Raw genomic sequence first — 20316 nt, forward strand, 5'->3', positions numbered from 1 at the left:
CTCAGATTGTATCTTATAACTACACATGATCGCAGTGTGTTGCGTCCACTTCTGGTCATGCTCTAGATATCAATCTGTTCCAACCAGCTTTTCCAGTCTCTCATTGAGACACAGAGGTATCTGATTGGCTACTTCCTCATCCCCACCCTGCCCTACCTGTCCTTCTTGTGAGAGTTCTGATGAAGCAAAACAGAACCAAACCAAACTCAACTTTCACTCTGCTGCAGCTTCTCAGAGTGTGTGCCTGGTGTTGGTGAGAGCTAGAAAATGGCGGAGGCTATTTCTCAGGAGGAAGAGTCTTTCACGTGTCCATTGTGTCTTGATCTACTGAACGATCCTGTGACTATTCCCTGTGGACATAACTTCTGTATAAGGTGCATTGAGGGCTGCTGGGATCAGGAGGATCAGAAAGGAGTCTACAGCTGCCCCCTGTGCAAACACACCTTCACTACCAGACCTGTCCTCTATAAAAACTCTCTGATTGCTGAAATGGTGGAGAAATTTAGGAAGACCAAAATCCAAGCTACTACTCACAATTATGCTGGACCTGGAGATGTGGAGTGTGATGTCTGCACTGGAAAAAAACGCAGAGCTGTGAAGTCCTGTTTGGAGTGTCTGGTGTCTTACTGTGAAAGTCACTTCAAAGTTCACAATGAAGCAACCCCAAGAAAACATTCAGTGATTGATGCCACAGGCCAACTACAGGAGATGATATGCACCCATCATAACAAGGTGTTTGAAATATTCTGTCGTACTGATCAGAGTTGTATCTGCTATCTGTGTGTGATGGATGATCATAAAGGCCATGACACAGTTACAGCTGCAGAAGAAATGAACAACAAACAGGTGAGTACTGGAGCTACACTTGTGTCTTAATTTTAAATTGATTTGAAAAGGTGGTATAAAATGCCATATCCTCTGATAAATCTATTAAAATCTCATTGACTTATTCCAATATTTCTTGAGGATTTTCATTTTACAGTGATAAAACACAGTGTGAAACAAAAACGTTGTTATTCTCAGTTTGGAATTCTCAGTGCTTTGAATGGCTGTATAATAACAAGAACATTAAGAAGAACAAGAACATGGCTGATTTTCTTTAGATTATTTTCAGAAGATAACTCACAAACCAGGAAATCATAGCAGATGCAAAATGTTGTAAAATCTATCATTGTGAGTACTGGAGTAATACTATAGTATAGTGAGTTATATACAGTATATACTGTACCGTAGTCTGTATATTACATATTCTGTATGTACAGTAGTCAAATAATTTGTAGTGACTTCTTGAGATGATAAGATCCAGGAAATGAATATCTGCCAGTGCAAGATCCAGTGTTGTCAGTCATACAGTACAGTATGTTTTGTGCAGGCCTATACAATGCATTTATAGGTACTGAGTTATAGTGTAAAGTTCACTGTAAGCGGTCTTACTGACTGGCCTGGAAAATCCAGACCCTGGTAATCTTTCAGATTAAGGGTCTGGCCAAGAATAATGGCCCAATTCAAGGGGCGGCACCAAGCATGCATGTGAAAATCTCACTGCACGCAATTGGGTAACACTACGACCAATGTTTACTCTGACTGATTCCAGACTTTGACGCAATTGGATAGCACTACGACCACTGTTAACTGACTTTGAACATTGCAGCGCTCTTGTCATCAGTTTAGCTCGCCTCTGGCCCGTCTATATCGAATACATCGATTTGGTTGGTCCCGACAATGCAAGGGGTAGAAGTAACATGCATCATTCCTCTTTGCCAGAGTATCTTGAAGACAGAATTCAAAGTGTGCTCTCGCGAGAACTCTGGATTTCCAGGGTGCTTACTGACATGGATTTATGGGTATTTGTAATGGAGCTGATGGTGAAGTGTATGTCTGTTTCCATAAACAGAAGCAGTTGGGGAAGACCCAGAGGAGATTCCAGCAGAGAATCCAGGAGAGAGAGAAGGAGCTGCAGAAGCTGAGGAAGGCTGTGGAGACTCTCAAGGTGAGTACTGAGAAAACTATAGCTGACTGATAGAGATTACAGCTATCAAAGTTATTGCCATTATTGCAGCTGTGATGATATGCCAATGACAAACACACACACACACACACACACACACACACACACACACACACACACACACACACACACACACACACACACACACACACACACAGGTATACGGTAATTTGTCAGAACATTCTCCCTTTTTATACCGTTGCTTAATGATAAGTAAGCTGAATCCATAAGGAATAATAACAGCTCTACAAATGTTATCATAATTATTACAGTTATGTGCTGTTAGCAGATCTGAGATCATTTGTTAGAACAAACCCTGTACCGTAATCATTGTGAAATTGAGGCACATGCTGAAATCAAAATTAATAGCGGGCACACATGCAATACAAAAATTATTAGTATAGTAGTATTAGTGTATATATGAGTATGCTGAGCCTCTGCTGCCATCTCTACAGCACCCCTCTGTCCCTCTGTTTGTCTCCTGCCCTCCTCTTTGTGTGTCTCCTAACAGAGCTCTGCACAGACAGCAGTGGAGGACAGTGAGAGGATCTTCACTGAGATGATCCGCTCCATTGAGAGCAGGCGCTCTGAGGTGACAGAGCTGATCAGAGCTCAGGAGAAGGCTGAGGTGAGTCGTGCTGAAGGACTCCTGAAGAGACTGGAGCAGGAGATTGCTGAGCTGAAGAGGAGAGATGATGAACTGGAGCAGCTTTCACACACAGAGGATCACATCCATTTCCTCAAGGTAACATTGACTGCCCTCCTGAAACTGAAATTACATATAAAGAACAAGACAAAGTATTGTGCTGATAGCTCTCTGTGAAATATGTGACATACTGTTAGTCCAAACACCAACAGTGTGGAATATATAAATATGTGAGCTGTATGATGTGTAATGAGGTAACAAATAGATTGTATTGAGTTTCATACAGTTGCATTTACATGCAGCCTTTGGGGGAAACACGGGACTGAGCATTCAGGTAGCCTGTCAGAGTATGAGTTCATAGCTTCCTATATGAAATATATGACATAGATGTACTGTATGTAACACTGTGTGAAAAATTATCTTAGTGAGCTGTGTGATGTGATATGTGATCAAGAAAAAAATCTGTATGATGTATGATAACAAATGGATTGTATTGATTTACATATAGTATGTAGGCTATATAACATGTAACACACTTAAACACACTAATGCTTAATACAGGCATCCCAAGTCTCCTGGAAGTTCCTGGAGTCTCCTGCATATTATTGCTAGAGGCTCCCTCATGCCCACAAAATGGAAAAAAACTCTAGAATTTAGAGTGAGCGAGATAGCAAATGCGCACACGCGAGACAGAGACTATGCTCCAAATCGCGAGCAAGACAGAGAGCATCCTGATTGGTCTGTTTTGCTAAATCAACCAATCAGTTTTTGGTGTGGGCAGGTTTTTAACTCGTTTCTCTGGAACCGAGAAGTTTAGTGTATCTAGGAACAGGAGATCAAGACAGAGGGAAAGTGACCCCAAAATATATAAAAACATAAGACCCATTGCACATCAGACAACAGGAAAAGTCCTTCAGGATACCTCAAATTACTTTTTTTGGTTTGGGATATCTGTTACACACTACACACACACCAAACAAACCGATTTAACTCATTTTGTCTGCAGCCTTTGGGGAACCAGCTCTGACTAAATACTGTAGTCAGGTGTCATGTCTCACCTTCTCTGTGTTTCTCTCTGCAGAATGTTGTGTGAGCCACTGGTGCAGTATAGTTCCGACTAGCATGGCATTTATAATAAACACTTAACTTTTACATGTTTCTCTGTAGAATATGTCATCATTCCAAGACCTTCCTCACTCTAAAGACTTACCCAGCATGACCTTCAACCAAACTTTCTCTTTTGAGGCTGGTGTTGCGTTGGTCTCTTCACTGAAGGTGGAGTTGGAGGAGAAACTGGGTGGCATCTTCAAGCAGGAAGTGGCCAAGATATCTGCAGCAGGTTGGACAAACTATTTTTATTACACACTGTTATGTTCTAATAGTCATGGATTCATTTGACTCTTTATGTTCTGTGTCTCTCAACAGTGGCACATATTGAGATCATCAAGTCTTCAGAATGTGAGTCTGTCATCATTAAGTTGCATTAGCTTCCCTCCAGAGCTAACAGGCCTGTCACAATTGTAAAACATTTTCCAAAGGGTAGAGCACACATAAAATAATATACATGCAAGATAAGATGGGCTGCTTTGTTGTGTTGATCCTGGGTGAATGAGTGTCTCTGTGTTGGTTCCCAGATACTGATCCTGAAATCCCAGTCAGAAGCACAGACAGGAAGGAGGTGCTGCCACCATACAGTAAGTCTTTCCTGATTCTAACAGCCTAAGGGTACGTTCAGACATACAGTACTGTAGCATCTTTTTCTGACAAAAGAAGTTATCCAGACTACTTTTTCAGTTTGAAAAACTAAATCTGCCAGCGTTCTTGTTTCAAAAAGCAGCCGGACATGTTTTTTTTATTATTATTTTTGCGATAGAGCACTGCGCTATACGCTCTATGATCTTTGGTGATGAGAATTGAGAATTGAGAATAGTTACGTGCTGTAAAGTGCCGTCTGTTTCAGTGTCTGATGTCCAGGCTGTTTTTCCTGAACCAGTAACCAGAGAGAAGCTCTTGCAGTGTAAGTTTGATACACAACCATCCCCCCCCATCACACGCACGCACACATACACACACACACACACACACACACACACACACACCTACATAAGTACAGATACACACACACACGTATGCAGTCACACAAAAAAACATGCATATACACACAAGCACACACACAAACTGTGTATACTCAAACACAAGTCTTAAGTTCATCCTGTTTTCTCTTCTCCATCAGACTCCTGTCACTTCACACTGGATCCAAACACAGCACACGGTAAACTCCATCTTTCTGAGGGGAACAGGAAGGTGGAGTGGATAGCTGAGCTCCAGTCATATCCTGATCATCCAGAGAGATTTGATGGGTATCATCAGGTGCTGTGCAGAGAGGGTGTGTCTGGACGCTGCTACTGGGAGGTGGAGTGGAGTAGGGGGGTTCATATAGCAGTCTCATATAAAAGCATCAACAGGAAAGGAGGGAGTGTTCAGTGTGGGTTTGGTTGCAATAATCAGTCCTGGAGGCTGAAACTCTACAGCTCCAGTTTTTCTTTCAGGTACATTAATAAAGAGACTAAACTCCCTCTAGTGGCTGGCTCCAGAATAGGAGTGTATGTGGATCACAGGGCAGGAACTCTGGCCTTCTACAGCATCACTGACACAATGACCCTCATGCACAGAGTCCAGACAACATTCACTCACACACTCTACCCTGGGTTTAGATCCTAGATCATCAGTGAAGCTGTTGTGACCCATAGACCTCAGATACAGATAGATGCTGGTATCACATCTCCACACACACATATATTGTGATGATATTTCACCCCCTCTGATCCTCTCTCACAATCCATTTCCTCTCCCTCCTGCTCCCCCTAACCCTCCTTCCCCTCCCCCATTTCAGGCCTTTAGTCTAGCTGTGATTGGACATGTAACTGATCGTAGGTTAAATATGAAGCTTATTAGGTTAAGATGACTAGAAGTAAATATGTACAAGTTTCTTCTCAAGATATTAAATATATCTTTATACATATATACATATACAATATACATATATATGATGTATGATGATATGTACAATTCGTAATGCAACTTGACTGACCAAGTCTCAGTCCCAATCTTCATAACTGGCAAAATGCATGATACTGTATGTCCTGGGCCTTATGGTGAATGTTACATATACATTTTGTTTTTAAATAAAAAGCATACATGATCACTTCTGTTCATGGAGGATATGTTATCTTTGTATGTCATATAATCAAGTCCATTATTCATGTGTATTTGTCAGATCATTTAGTGTTATGAATAAAACAGTTGGTCTGGGGTTCACACATACATGCTGCACACACGTGTGTGTGTGTGTGTGAAGCTGCAATCAAAAGGTAAGATCAGTCCTGGAGTCTGGCCCTCTCCGGCTCTGTCTCCTCATTCAGGCACAGTAATGAAGAGACATCTATGAAATCCCTCCTAGCGATCCTGATCGGTTCATTATTTTTTGCTCCCTTGAAGGAGTTTCCATTGCCCTCAATCCCAGACCCTTGTGTGGAGCTCAGCGAAACGCCTCTGGTGGAGCATGGCGGAACTACAAGGATCTGGCGAGAGTCAGGCTAAGGAACTCTGGCCTTCTACAGTATCTCTGACCCTCCTGCACAGAGTCCAGACTACGTTCACTTTACCCCGTGTTTTGGATAAGTCCACGGTCAGCTGTGAAGTTATTGTGACTCACGCACAGACAAAATCCACACACACACACACACACACACACACACACACACACACACACACACACACACACATTCACAGATCACATCTCATCACAAAACGTGCTAAAGCATCACACATGTATTGTTGTATTGTATTATGTACTGTATGTATGTTGTGCATTGTATTATTGACAGCAGGGTGAGGTGCTTTGGTCTGAAGATCATCAGACTGAGGCCATTCCTTCATCTCTGACCCCCAAGCCCTTTTTCTGCATTCACTCACATACCCTGAGTTCCACTTCTGATCAGCAGCTAAATCTGTGACCTCCATACATACAACAACCAGGTGAATATTTCTGCAGGCCCCCAAATAAAATGGATCAAATGCAGGAAACACAATTGAAACACACACACACTCGAGCACGCACACACACACACACACACACACACACACACACACACACACACACACACACACACACACTGTACCTCTGCTGCCACATATTAATGCTTTTTGAAATGATGTCTAAGTTGAGTTGTACCTTGATGACTACAGATTTGTTTGCCCCCAGCCACTCCTGACCTTTGTTACATCATCAGTAACTATCCTCTACATCCTCTACATCCACACACGCACGCACGCACGCACGCACGCACGCACGCACGCACGCACGCACGCACACACACACACACACACACACACACACACACACACACACACACACACACACACACACACACACACACACACACACACACACACACACGCACGCCTATAAAAACACACCATATCTCAACACCTCACGTATTAAACACCACACACATATGGCTCTGACTGCAGCGGGCCCATGAATCTCTGATCTTGAGGACCTCAGTCTGAAGCCTTTCACGCGTCTCTGGACCACAGCGACCATCACAGCATCTGCACCTCTGGATCTTTGCTGTGCTGACACACACACACATCAGCACACCACACATGAGCTATTGGGGGAGAAATGCCTTGATGAGATCACTACATGTGCACTATGATCTGTGCTATGATGCTAATGAGGTTTTATCATAACCCCTGGATGAGACTATATTTACCTCTGCCAAGGAGGTTATGTTTTCATCAGGGTTTGTTTGTTTGTCTGTTTGCTAGTAAGATAACTCAAAAAGCAATGGATGGATTTCGCTGACATTTTCAGGGAAGGTCTGAAATGACCCATGGAAGAAACTATTACATTTTAGGAGTGATCCGTATCACCGTCTGGATTCAGGAGGCGGTTATGTTTTTCGCTTGGCGGTGTAATGGCATGGTATGACCATGTGGTGGCGATATGAATAGTTTAGGTTCAAACATATGACAACCCAGGAAGAACAATTGGCGGAGGTCTGCTCTCTGAGTGCTTTTCTAGTCTGTAATGTAAATCTTCATGAGATTGTACCCAGCCTTTTGTACATGTTGATGCTTTGTTGAACAACCTTGACTGACAACCGTGCATGCAAAATTCATGATTTGGAATAAAATGAAACGTCTGATGGTTTCTTATATGCAATAGTGCTATTGTATGTTCCTACCAGACTGATGGTGGTAGGGCTGTAGGTTAGCGCTTGTGATTGATGTCAAGTTAGGGATAATGGATGACACAGCGTTCGGTTATCAGAAAAATAATGTGCAGTCAAGGTGGTAATGTGGCCTCAAGTCCATAAAGTTGTACCACGAGCCTCGAACCATAAAAAGAGTTGCTGCTGGAAAGCTTACTGAGTGCTGTGCAGCATATCAGGGAATCACATCACCACTAGCTGGCAACCAGTATTATAAAACCAGACGTCTCTGCTGTTAGTTGTGCTGTTCAATCATCAGTGAAGTTATGCTGGAACGCTGCCATACTTTCTCTTGTATTGGGAACACAGCGCACCAGTTAATGTGCACTGTTCAAACTATCGTAACACACTTGTGCTGAAAGCCCCCCTTGCCTGTGCACTGAGAGGAAAAGGGAGGACAGGGGGACACAGTCAGTCACACAGGGGGGCATAACATCAACTATCCCCCAATATAAGTCTCTTCATATCACATCACATCACATTAGATCAGGCCCTTGATTCCCCTTAAATAGAAAAACAATCTCTGCATAGCTGAACCTGCAAAACCAGTTTGATGTTCAGTGTCAGGTATTCTGAAATATGGCTTTTACCAGAACACGAGTGCTTTTCTCATATCTCCACACCCTCATGTGAACGGTGTCTGAATCTCTGTGTGTGATTACAGTCAAATGAAACACACTGGTTTTCTGCTGCCTGGAAATGATTAGATGACCACAGACAAGTGATGCTTTAACACCAGACCAGATGGCTTTTCACACCACCACACTGATCTGAACTGCTGAGATTCAATACTCCTGATACAAAATATCTGACCACTGAGGCTCACTGAGGCTCACTTAGGCTACTGTAACGCTGTCCTTAGATTCCTAACACAGAATATATCTCATAACTACACATGATCACAGTGTGTTGAGTCCACTTCAGTTCATTCATATCAATCTGATCCAACCGCCTTTTCCAGTCTCATACTCCCTCATCCACCCCACCCTGTCCACTTCCTTGTAGTTCTGATGAAGCAAAACAGAAACTCAACTCAACTCTCACTCTGCTGCTGCTTCTCAGAGTGTGTGCTTGGTGTGTGTTTGTGTGAGCTAGAAAATGGCGGAGGCTATTTCTCAGGAGGAAGAGTCTTTCACATGTCCAGTGTGTCTGGAGCAGCTGAAGGACCCAGTGACTATTCACTGTGGACATAACTTCTGTATGAGGTGCATTAAGGGCTGCTGGGATCAGGAGGATCAGAAAGGAGTCTACAGCTGCCCCCTGTGCAAACACACCTTCACTCCCAGACCTGTCCTCTACAAAAACCCTCTGATTGCTGAAATGGTGGAGAAATTTGGGAAGACCAGAATCCAGGCTGCTGCTCCTGCTCAGTGTTCTGCTGGAGCTGGAGATGTGGAGTGTGACGTCTGCACTGGGAGAAAACTCAAAGCTGTGAAGTCCTGTCTGGATTGTCTCCTGTCTTACTGTGGAACTCACCTAAAGGTTCACAATGATATAAACCCAGGAAGGAAACACTCAGTGATTGATGCCACAGGCCAGCTACAGGAGAGGATATGCCCTCGTCATAAGAAGGTGTTTGAAATCTTTTGTCGTACTGATCAGAGTTGTATCTGCTATCTGTGTGTGATGGATGATCATAAAGGCCACGACACAGTCACAGCTGTAGAAGAAATTAACAACAAACAGGTGAGTACTGAAGTTAGACTTGTCTTGTAATTTATTTTGAAAAGTCTTTGCTATAATATGTCTATACAATTACAAGAATATTATACTTCTTAAAGTCTATTTATTTTTTGGAAGACTCTCTCTCTTGTCAGAGAAGACCTGTACCAGGAACTATACTAACTGACATTCTCCAATAATTAAGACCCTGCACAGTAGCCTGGGAAGCCAAACTATACCTGCACAGCATTTTTATAAATCATTATGATTACCTATCAGGCTTCCTTCAGCAGTACCCATCTTCCAGACCTCTGAGGTCTCAAAAGCAAATACTTGTTGGTAAAACCTGCTGCGGTAATTAAACATGGTGAGGCAGCTTTCAGCTGCAATACAAGCAACTCTGGAACCAACCGTTGCCAGTTTGAGACCAAACGGTTCTTAGATGCTCTCTGCTAACTGATCAAATGCAGTTCCTGTTCAACAGAAGCACGTTATCGGTTAACTTTTTTGTCTTTTGTATGTCTTTTAATTATTACGTTTGTTTTATGGAATATATTTGAACTATTTCCCTTTTATGATTCTATTTGCTATGTTTTACTATTATTGGCATTACATGTAAAGCACATGGAAATGTGAAAGGCAGTGAAAAGTCCTGTCCAATATAAATAAACTTGCCTTAAATTGCCTGCATTTGTATCAACAGAAACAGTTGGGGCAGACCCAGGGGAGATTCCAGCAGAGAATCCAGGAGAGAGAGAAGGAGCTGCAGGAGCTGAGGAAGGCTGTGGAGACTCTCAAGGTGAGTACTGACCAGAGGAGAAGACAACAGCTGGTTTCAGCTCTCAAATGTTATCATAATTAATATGCCACCTTGCTCTATTGACAAATCTGCTAGGCCCACATCTAGATTTTAGGTATCAGGTTGCTTGCCAGAACATTTGCTTCATGATACAAATGCTGAATCCATACTAGTGCAGTGCCCATGCAAACAATGTTTTCCAAGAAACTTGTTGCCCAATGACGTTGATGCAGATAGATTAGATTGGTGATGATGTAGAATCTTTTTACTTTATTTGCAAAGAAAAAAAAGTGAAGGGGAAAAGTGTTTGAGTTGCAGCTAATGGCAATATTAAACACATTACATACCCGTGCGTTTTTGCTGTTCTTGGGAAATTATAGCCTAAAGTTAACTGCATGACCATGGCCATATGCCAGTGCCATGAACTCGGAAGTGATGTTTGAATGAATGTTATGCCCATAGCCGATGTCCAGATAGAGTCAAGAGCGGCTGTTTTAAATGCACATTTTAACGGAATGCTACCGACGTGTGTGTCGGCATATTGTTGCAAGTTCAGCAACCTGATCAGGCAACAGCGCTAGGCAATCGCGGTTGTTGATAGCCTATGCAACGTTACGTGACGTTAACAGCCTGCTTACCAACATGGGTGCATATGTGTCGGACTCAGCATGTTTATCCAACATGAACAATTTGCCGACTGTTTCCCGAGCATGCTCGTAGCGTGAATGCATGCTCGTAGCGTAGATGCTCTTAAGGGAGCTGTCCACGTTAAAAGTTCTGAAATATTCCCTACTTTGATGGTGATGTCAGGTGACTGCATGTCACAGCTAGGCTTACCGTCTGAACTTCGGATCATTAAATCAGTAGGCCTACCAAAATAGAAAACCATTGACATCTGCATGTAAGCATCCCAAGTAGGGCCTAGGCTATATACCACACACAGGCAATATATAATTGTTAATATTTAACATTAGATTGTTGCCCCATATTTATGTTTGTTGGAAGATATGTAACAAGGGCCGCATTTCCCAAACACGTTAAGAAGCTCTTAACGCCAAGATCTTCTTTGGAGCGCTCTTAAGAACGCTGTGAAAGAAAAAACGTGTTTCCCAGAGTCGCTCTTAGCTTAAGAAGATCTTTCACTAAGAAGGAAACGTACGATCGAGCTGACCCACTCTTAACAGCCTTCTTAGCGATCAAATGCTCAGTGATCATAGCCTGCCGCTAGGGGCACCTAGATTTCTAGGCTTTAATGATCAAGCTGCGTCAGGGAAATGTATCCTCCACTTTTTTAAACAATAAAACAATTTTCAATGTTGCAATGCACTCGTGGCTGTGGACCACTGGCGCAAGAAACATAGACTTAGAAAAATAATATTGAATTACACGTTTAAGTTTTCAACACATCTGCATATGAGTTAATAGTACTTCACATACAACAAACATCAACAACCCTGTGGCATTCCACGGATATCAAGGAAACAGATGTAATTGAACTAAGAACCTAATCCAATGAGGCTTCACCTGCTACAGTACTCTAGGCGTTGCCAAAGTCCGCGATGTAAAAGTCCGGTTTACATTAATGCATATGCACCCTACTCTATAAGAGAGATGGGATGCGTCTTGCATGAGTTAATATATGAATGGCCTGAGCTAATAAAAAATAGACCTACTGTAGGCTATATTGATAATCACCCTGTTTTATCAGTTAGTTTGAGTTTTTTTTGGCAGACGTAAGGAGCCGCGACCGCACAGCCCAGGCTGCAGAAGTGCCGCAAGGGCGCAGCAAATTATCTTCAGAAACAATACACACACAAACACGCACGCACACACGATACATGCGTAGCCTAATTGCACCTGTAGGTGGGACACGGGGCGCTGTGTGTGACTTGTGCGCTTATAAAGGGGTGGGTGATCGATTTGCCTGGCATCGATTGATTCCGTTTTAGCACCACCGTGGTGAACAGCTCTCGTTAAGAGCTTCTTCAAAAGCTTCTTTGGCTTGATCTTAAGATTCTCCTAAGAAGGCAGTTAAGAACGCGTTTGGGAAACACCCGTATCTTAGCGCTCCTTCATAGCGATTCCTTCTTTGGAGCCTTCTTAACCCTTAGATGCATAGGCTACCAATACCTACACTCTTCCATGAGTGGGGTCAAAAATGACCCCAATTAGAATGCATGCGTTTTTTGCTGCAAACTCAAATAATGTCTTTCATTTTGGTTAAAGATGATGATTTTTATTATATATTTGTCAAAAAAATAATTATTTCATGTTGGACATATTGATGTATCACTGTTTATTAAAATTTTATTACAAATCAGCTTTTAGAAAGGCAAAAAAAGGTAAACATCCTAAAATTATCTCGACATAGGTGAATAGGGTAACATTTTTAACTTAGAGATATCTTCATGAAACTTTACCAGTTGAATATTCATATAAATAGGAGAAAAAAACGTATTGCAAGTTTTCTGTATTTATGTTTAAATATGCTAATTAGGTCATGTCTAATTAAATATGCGCTGATTTGCATATATGTTTTGATGCGAAGAATCTGACCATTGGAAAAAGCCAGGTTGAAAATTATTTTTTTGTAGTGTTAATATATCAAATAAAAAAAACATTTACAGAGGTGATTATGAATATCTTCTTTTGTTATCCAGTAAATCAGAAAATACTGCCAATTGGCTTAAAAAATAGATTTTCGCCCTATTTTTAGGCATACAAAAGTCATACAAATCAGGCCAAAGACGCTATATCAACAAATCCCTCTGTAAATATCGCTTGGTGAATTCTGCTTCACAATGATAGGAAGAGCGGACATCAAAGGATCAAAAAACGACGTCGCTATGAACGCTTGGCCGTCACATTATATGATGATACTTACATTTATGTTGTTGTGTAAAAATAGCCTTCAGGATGGTGAGACTGCTGACATGAGATGTGATAATCAACAGTAAATGTATACCTGACTGCCACAGTTGATAAAAATCAAAAGATCCTAGGGTTAACTTTTGAAATTCCATAGAAAATGCTTGGGGTCATTTTTGACCCCACTTATGCATCTAAGGGTTAAGTCCTTAAGAAAGATCGCGTTTGGGAAACGCGGCCATTGCCTATTAGGCTTCGGCTAGCTTAGTCCTAAATCGTGCCAGTTCTTTGCTAACCCACTTGTGAGAGCACGGTGTGCTGCCTGTGCAATAACATTACTATGGAGGTAGATTTGTATGGAGGTAGATTTGTCTCTTTATTATTCAATCATAAAAAGTGTGCTTCAATCAAAAAATATATCTTCAATAAGAAAAAACATTATCTTCTGTCAAAGAAAACACATTCATTCAAAGAAAAAAGTATTTGAATGCAAAAAAAAATTGAGACTCAAAAACATGTGGGTAGGACATTTGTGTCTTTATTATTCAATAGAAAAAGATGTTGCTTCAAAGAAAAAACCAAATCAAACAAAACCCCAACTTCAATAGAACAAAAAAACAAACTATTTCAGTCATTGAAACAAAATGTTGAATGCCAAAACTATTTGAGACCCAAAGAATTGCATTTGAACCCTTTTTTTCCATGATTGAAAATGTTTTCAATATAATAAAGACACAAATGTCCTACCCATATTATGGCCCAAACAAAAAAAATATTACTTCAATCAAAAAAGCTGCTTTAAACAAAAAAACTTTCACTTCTATCACGAAAAAACATTTTCAATCAAAGAAAAAAGGTGTTCAAAGTCATTTTTTTTAGTTTCATTTTTTTTGCATTCAAATACTTTTTTCTTTGAATGATTGTGTTTTCTTTGACAGAAGAGATTGTTTTTTGATGTTGTTTGATTGAAGATATATTTTTTGATTGAAGCACACTTTTTTATGATTGAATATTAAAGAGACAAATCTACCTCCATAAATTGTGACAGTGAGTAACTGTGCCTCTGCTGCCATCTCTACAGCACACAAAGAACCACTGACACCATGAAACACTTTCAGCTTCACCTCCCTCTGTGTGTCTCCTGCCCTCCTCTTTGTGTGTCTCCTAACAGAGCTCTGCACAGACAGCAGTGGAAGACAGTGAGAGGATCTTCACTGAGATGATCCGCTCCATCGAGAGAAGGCGCTCTGAGGTGACAGAGCTGATCAGAGCTCATGAGAAGACTGAGGTGAGTCGGGCTGAAGGACTCCTGAAGAGACTGGAGCAGGAGATTGCTGAGCTAAAGAGGAGAGATGCTGAACTGGAGCAGCTTTCATACACAGAGGATCACATCCATTTCCTCAAGGTACATTTTATCTGCACTCTCAAAACTGAAATTGAATGTAAAGAATAAGAACGAATATTGAGTGTCTTTCTTTCTGTGAAATATATGACATATACCCAAACAGCAACTGTGGAATACAAATCTGTATGTGGGCTGTATGATGTGTGATGAGGTAAAACATAGATTGTATTGCTTTACATGCAGCATGTACAGTATGTACAATACTTACACACACCAATGCTTAATTACACACAATAAAACAACAGATTGAATCCATTATACTGTACATGCAGCCTTTGGGGAAACAGCCCTGACTGAATATTCAGGTGGCCTGTCTCACCTTTTGTGCGTTTCTCTCTGCAGAATGTTGTGTCAGTCACTGCTGCTCCTTGCAGTACCAACCAGCTTGACATTCATAATCAATTCTCTCAACTTATATATTTTTCTTTGTAGAATATCCCATCATTCCGATACTCTCCTTGCTCTCCCAGCATGACCATCAACCAAAGTGTCTCTTTTGAGGCTGTGAAGAAATCTGTCTCTGCAGTGAAGGTGCAGCTGGAGGAGAAACTGGAAGGCATCTTCAAGCAGGAAGTGGCCAAGATATCTGCAGCAGGTTGGACAAATCTCTAGAATGGATGCAATGATAAACTACTTTTATACGACACTGTTATGTTCAAACAGTTATGGATTCATTTGACTCTGTATGTTCTGTATCTCTCAACAGTGGCACATATCGAGATCCTCCAGTCTTTAGAATGTGAGTCTGTCATTAAATTGCATTCCCATCTTAAGCTGAAAAAAAATATTTCACTGAGATGTTTGCAAGATGTGTTTTGTTTTGTTTTGCTTTGCTGATCCTGGGTGAATGAATGTCTCTGTGGTACTCTGTGTTGGTTCCCAGATACTGATCCTGAACTCCCAATCAGAAAAACAAACAGTAAGGGGATGCTACCACCACAAAGTAAGTTTTTACTCACTGATTCTAACAGCCCCTAAGCCGTTGCATCTGGGGTCAAGCAAAGGAATAATAGTTTCACTGAATGTTTTTATCTCTAAAACCCTATTTCAGATGTCAAACCTAAAAGGCTCGAGTAGGCCTAGAATGTGACATTAAGGCCCTTTAGATGTTTACATTGATCAGTGTACAAAAGTAGAAGCTCATGGAGATCAGAGATAAGAGTTAGAATTCAGCTTTAACTAACAGTTACATTAAAATGCACTCCGAACTATTAGATTACACCCATTACTTCTGCAGTAGTCTTGTGATAATAAACTGATTGTGGTGGAACTGAAAATCCTCTAAACATGCCCCTACCCTCCTAATGAAGATGAGGGACTCGTCAGTGGGAGGTTGGAGGCCTTTCAGATTTAAGCAGCTGGGGACTCATAATGCAGTATAACCTTCTTTATACAATCTGATGTGATTTAAATGAGTGTGCTGTCATCGGTATACAGTATATTCTCTTTATACGCAAATGCAGCTGTTTTATTGGTAGTAAAGTGATATTTTCTGTTTCAGTGTCTGGTGTTTCAGCGTCTGGTGTTTTTCCTGAACCAGTGACCAGAGAGGAGTTCTTGCAGTGTAAGTTGGACACACACACACACACACACACACACACACACACACAGACACACAGACACACACACACACACACACACACACACACACACACACACACACACACACACACACACACACACACACACACAGTAACCAAAATGATCATGGTTATCAGCATTATTGGGACATGATTAAAATCCCTTGTACGGCCAAATTCCTTGTATATACTTGGCCAAGAAGCCTGATTTACAAATGTACACAGACCACACACACACACACACACACACACACACACACACACACACACACACACACACACACACACACACACACACACACACACACACACACACACACACACACACCAATCATACTGAATTATACACATGTACACATGTACACACACACACACACATTCACATGTACACGTACACACACACAATCATACACATGTACATACACTTGTGCACATTTACATGTACACACACACCCACGGTGTAATACTCAAATACAAGTCTAAGTTCATCCTGTTTTCTCGTCTCCTTCATCAGACTCCGTTCACTTCACACTGGATCCAAACAGAGCACACAGAAACCTCCATCTGTCTGAGGGGAACAGGAGGGTTGGAGTGCAGAGCTGAGCTCCAGTCATGTCCTGATCATCCAGAGAGATTTGATGGGTGGGAACAGGTGCTGTGTAGAGAGGGTGTGTCTGGACGCTGCTACTGGGAGGTGGAGTGGAGTGGGTGGGTTTCTATAGCAGTCTCATATAAAAGCATCAGCAGGAAAGGACGGGGTTATGAGTGTGTGTTTGGACTTAATGATCAGTCCTGGAGTCTGTGCCGCTCCATCTTAGGCAGATTCTCTTTCTATTACAACAATGAAGAGACTAAACTCCCTCTAGTGGCCAGCTCCAGAATAGGAGTGTATGTGGATCACAGGGCAGGAACTCTGGCCTTCTACAGCATCACTGACACAATGACCCTCCTGCACAGAGTCCAGACCACATTCTCTCACACACTCTATCCTGGGTTTAGATGTGTTTCTATTTGCTCATCAGTGAAGCTGTTGTGACCCACACAGCAGGGCAGAGATGCAAAGACTCCAGATACAAATAGATGCTGTTAACACACACACACACACACACACACACACACACACACACACACACACACACACACACACACACACACACACACACACATCCAATCTCATCAGCACACATATAAGCCACCATTCACATGTAAGGATATCATACAGCATCTGCACCTCTGGACCTCTGCTGGAACACACATCAGCACACCACACATGCACTATTGGGTGGGAAGTATGTTGATATTTCAGTGTTTCACCCCCTCTGATCCTCTCCCACAATCCATTTCCTCTCCCTCCTACACTCACTTCTTAAATGAAATAATTCAAATCAGGTGGTTGCTCCTGTAGCAGTTATTTCTGAATATACATGTAATAAAGCATGAAAATGGTGAAAACTGGGTGTCATCATGGTGCTTTCTTCCAAAAGATTAGAGTGAAATCATTGTATTCTTCCAAATGGTGCATTCAACCTCATTTGCAATATCTGAAATATTTGCAATATTTGAAATATTTTCATAAATAGTGTTCTGATGTCTGTTTCAGGTCACTTATGGAACTGCAGTAGGCTACATGTATCAAAGCACAAATAAAGTACATTTGGCTACCTTGGAACCATTGCATGGTTATCACTGAGCCCAGTTGTAGTGGATCAGCTGCAGTGTTGTAGTGGCCATCTACAGGGATGGCACTGGGGTGCCCACGGAGGAGCTAGAGATCAGCTGTGTGTGTAGCCGTTCCCCAGCCTGATAACTGCCTTTTATAACACACAGATCCCACAGTGATCACCAGAAGATCCCTTGTTATGAATGCTGCCCCAGTGTGTGTGCATATACTGCCACCTTGTGGTGTTTGTAGCCGTTCCCCAGCCTGAGCAGTGGGCTTTCATAACACACAGATCTCACAGTAATCACCAGAAGATCCCTAGTTTTGAATGCTGCCCTAGTGTGTGTGCATATACTGCCACCTCATGGTGAAAAATGATGGACATGCTGGGATGAAGGGCCCCAATAATCCCCCATGAAAACTGAAAAGGATGCTGATGTTGCATAGGGGTGGGAGATGGTTTGTGGGAGGGGTGGGATGTCACGATACAGTATCATCACTATCTTCACAATATATCAATGTTGGTGTTTTATATGCAAAATAGCTAATAAATGTTAATGGAGAATTCCAGTGATTTTTCACATACCATAGATATCTGTTTCTCAAGGTCTGGCTGCAACAACTTGAGCTAGAACTGACTGTTTGGATTGTTCAGATCATGGATGACATGGAATTCTGTTATCAGAAAAAAATACACGTTTGAGGTGGTAATGCGACCCCAAGCACATTAAATATCATTTAAACTATCTGAGTTGAATTGTATTCCAACCAACTGAACAACAGTTTCAGTAGCAGAATATTTAGTGTTATTTTGTGTGTTAAAATAAAGAGTTGCTGCTGAAAAACTTACTGAGAGCTGTGCACTGTGCAGCATATCAGGGAATCACATCACCACTAGCTGGTCATCAGTACTATGAAACCAGATGTGTCTGCTGTTAGTTGTGCTGTTCTATCATCAGTAAAGTTATTCTGGAACACTGCATAGCCTACTTTCTACTGTAAATCTCTTCATATCACATCACATTAGATTAGTTTGTGTTACTAAACCATGGCCTTGATTCCCCTCATATACAAAACAATCTGTTAATAGATGAACCTGCAAAACTGGTTTGATGTACTGTGTCTGAAAAGCCAGCCATCTGAGGCATGCTGAAACACAACTTTTACCAGAACACACCAGTGCTGTTCTCATATCTCCACACCCTCACAGGAGCTGTGTCTGAATCTCTTTCTGCTGTCTCTGAGTGATTACAGTCAAATGAAACACACTGGTCTGTTGCCTGGTCCTTACTGGATGACCACAGACCAGTGGTGCTTTAACACCAGACCAAATGGCTCTTAACACACCAGATTTATCTGAACTGCAGACTCAAGACTCCTGATACGAAACAGCTGACCATGGGGAGCTGTCCTTAGATTCTTAACACAGAATATACAGTATCTTGTACAGTAACTACACATGATAACAGTGTGTAGAGTCCACTTCATGCTCACTTCATGCTCAAAATATCAATCGGATTCAACCCCTTTTTCCAGTCTCTGACTCAGACACACAGGAATCTGATTGGCTACTCCCTCACCCCCACCCCACCCCTCCCCACCTGTGCATTTCCTGAGAGTTCTGATGAAAACAGAAACTAAACTCAACTCTCACACTGCTGCTGCTTCTCACAGTGTGTGCTTGGTGTGTGTATGAGAGAGCTAGAAAATGGCGGAGGCAATTTCTCAGGAGGAAGAGTCTTTCACATGTCCAGTGTGTCTAGATCTGCTGAAGGACCCTGTGACTATTCCCTGTGGACATACAGTAACTTCTGTATGAGGTGCATTAAGGGCTGATGGGATCAGGAGGATCAGAAAGGAGTCTACAGCTGCCCCCTGTGCAAACACACCTTCACTCCCAGACCTGTCCTCTACAAAACCCCTCTGATTGCTGAAATGGAGAAATGTAAGAAGACCAGAATCCAGGCTGCTACTGCTGGACCTGGAGATGTGGAGTGTGATATCTGCACTGGGAGACAACACAAAGCTGTGAAGTCCTGTTTGGACTGTCTGGTGTCTTACTGTGAAACTCATTTCAAAGCTCACAATGAACTTAATCCAAGAAAACACTCAGTGATCGATGCCACAGGACAGCTACAGGAGAGGATATGCCCTCGTCATAAGAAGGTGTTTGAAATATTTTGTCGAACTGATCAGAGTTTTATCTGCTATCTGTGTACGATGGACGAACATAAAGGCCATGACACAGTCACATTGGTAGCAGAAATGAATGACAAACAGGTGAGTACTGGAGCTACACTTGCGTCTTAATTTTATTGGAAAGGTCTGGCACACACAATGACAAGAACATTATACTTGTAAGTCTACTGGTTTTCTGCAGTTTTCATTAGACAACTCACAAACCAGGAA

At 41.9% G+C, this 20316-nt stretch overlaps 2 protein-coding genes across 6 annotated transcripts in view; both read left to right on the top strand.

The window, feature by feature from the left end:
* Window positions 1-235: 235 nt before the first annotated feature.
* On the top strand, window positions 236-5859 carry LOC134089161 (tripartite motif-containing protein 16-like protein). Its single transcript, XM_062543505.1, has 8 exons — window positions 236-846; window positions 1895-1990; window positions 2520-2753; window positions 3822-3993; window positions 4080-4112; window positions 4289-4348; window positions 4615-4671; window positions 4888-5859. Exons 1-8 carry the CDS (start codon window positions 268-270, stop codon window positions 5373-5375), a joined length of 1719 nt encoding a protein of 572 aa, XP_062399489.1. The 5' UTR covers window positions 236-267; the 3' UTR covers window positions 5376-5859.
* Window positions 5860-8998: 3139 nt separating this feature from the next.
* LOC134089157 (tripartite motif-containing protein 16-like) overlaps window positions 8999-20316 on the top strand; it is a 16620-nt gene continuing 5302 nt past the window's right edge. For 2 of the 5 annotated variants that reach the window (XR_009940026.1, XM_062543498.1), the window contains exons 1-5: window positions 8999-9619; window positions 10299-10394; window positions 14434-14667; window positions 15100-15262; window positions 15374-15406. Coding sequence is in view for 4 of the 5 variants with exons in the window: in XM_062543498.1 (XP_062399482.1) it covers window positions 9032-9619; window positions 10299-10394; window positions 14434-14667; window positions 15100-15262; window positions 15374-15406 (1114 nt within the window). In the remaining variant the exon portion in view is untranslated. Of the gene's footprint in view, window positions 9620-10298; window positions 10395-14433; window positions 14668-15099; window positions 15263-15373; window positions 15407-15550; window positions 15611-16168; window positions 16232-16761; window positions 16965-19577; window positions 20188-20316 lie in introns of those variants that run through there. The other 3 variants (XM_062543502.1, XM_062543499.1, XM_062543501.1) reach the window with 3 other exon arrangements.

The sequence above is a fragment of the Sardina pilchardus genome, chromosome 8, assembly GCF_963854185.1.
Source record: "Sardina pilchardus chromosome 8, fSarPil1.1, whole genome shotgun sequence".
In the NCBI taxonomy this organism is placed as follows: Eukaryota; Metazoa; Chordata; class Actinopteri; order Clupeiformes; family Clupeidae; genus Sardina; species Sardina pilchardus.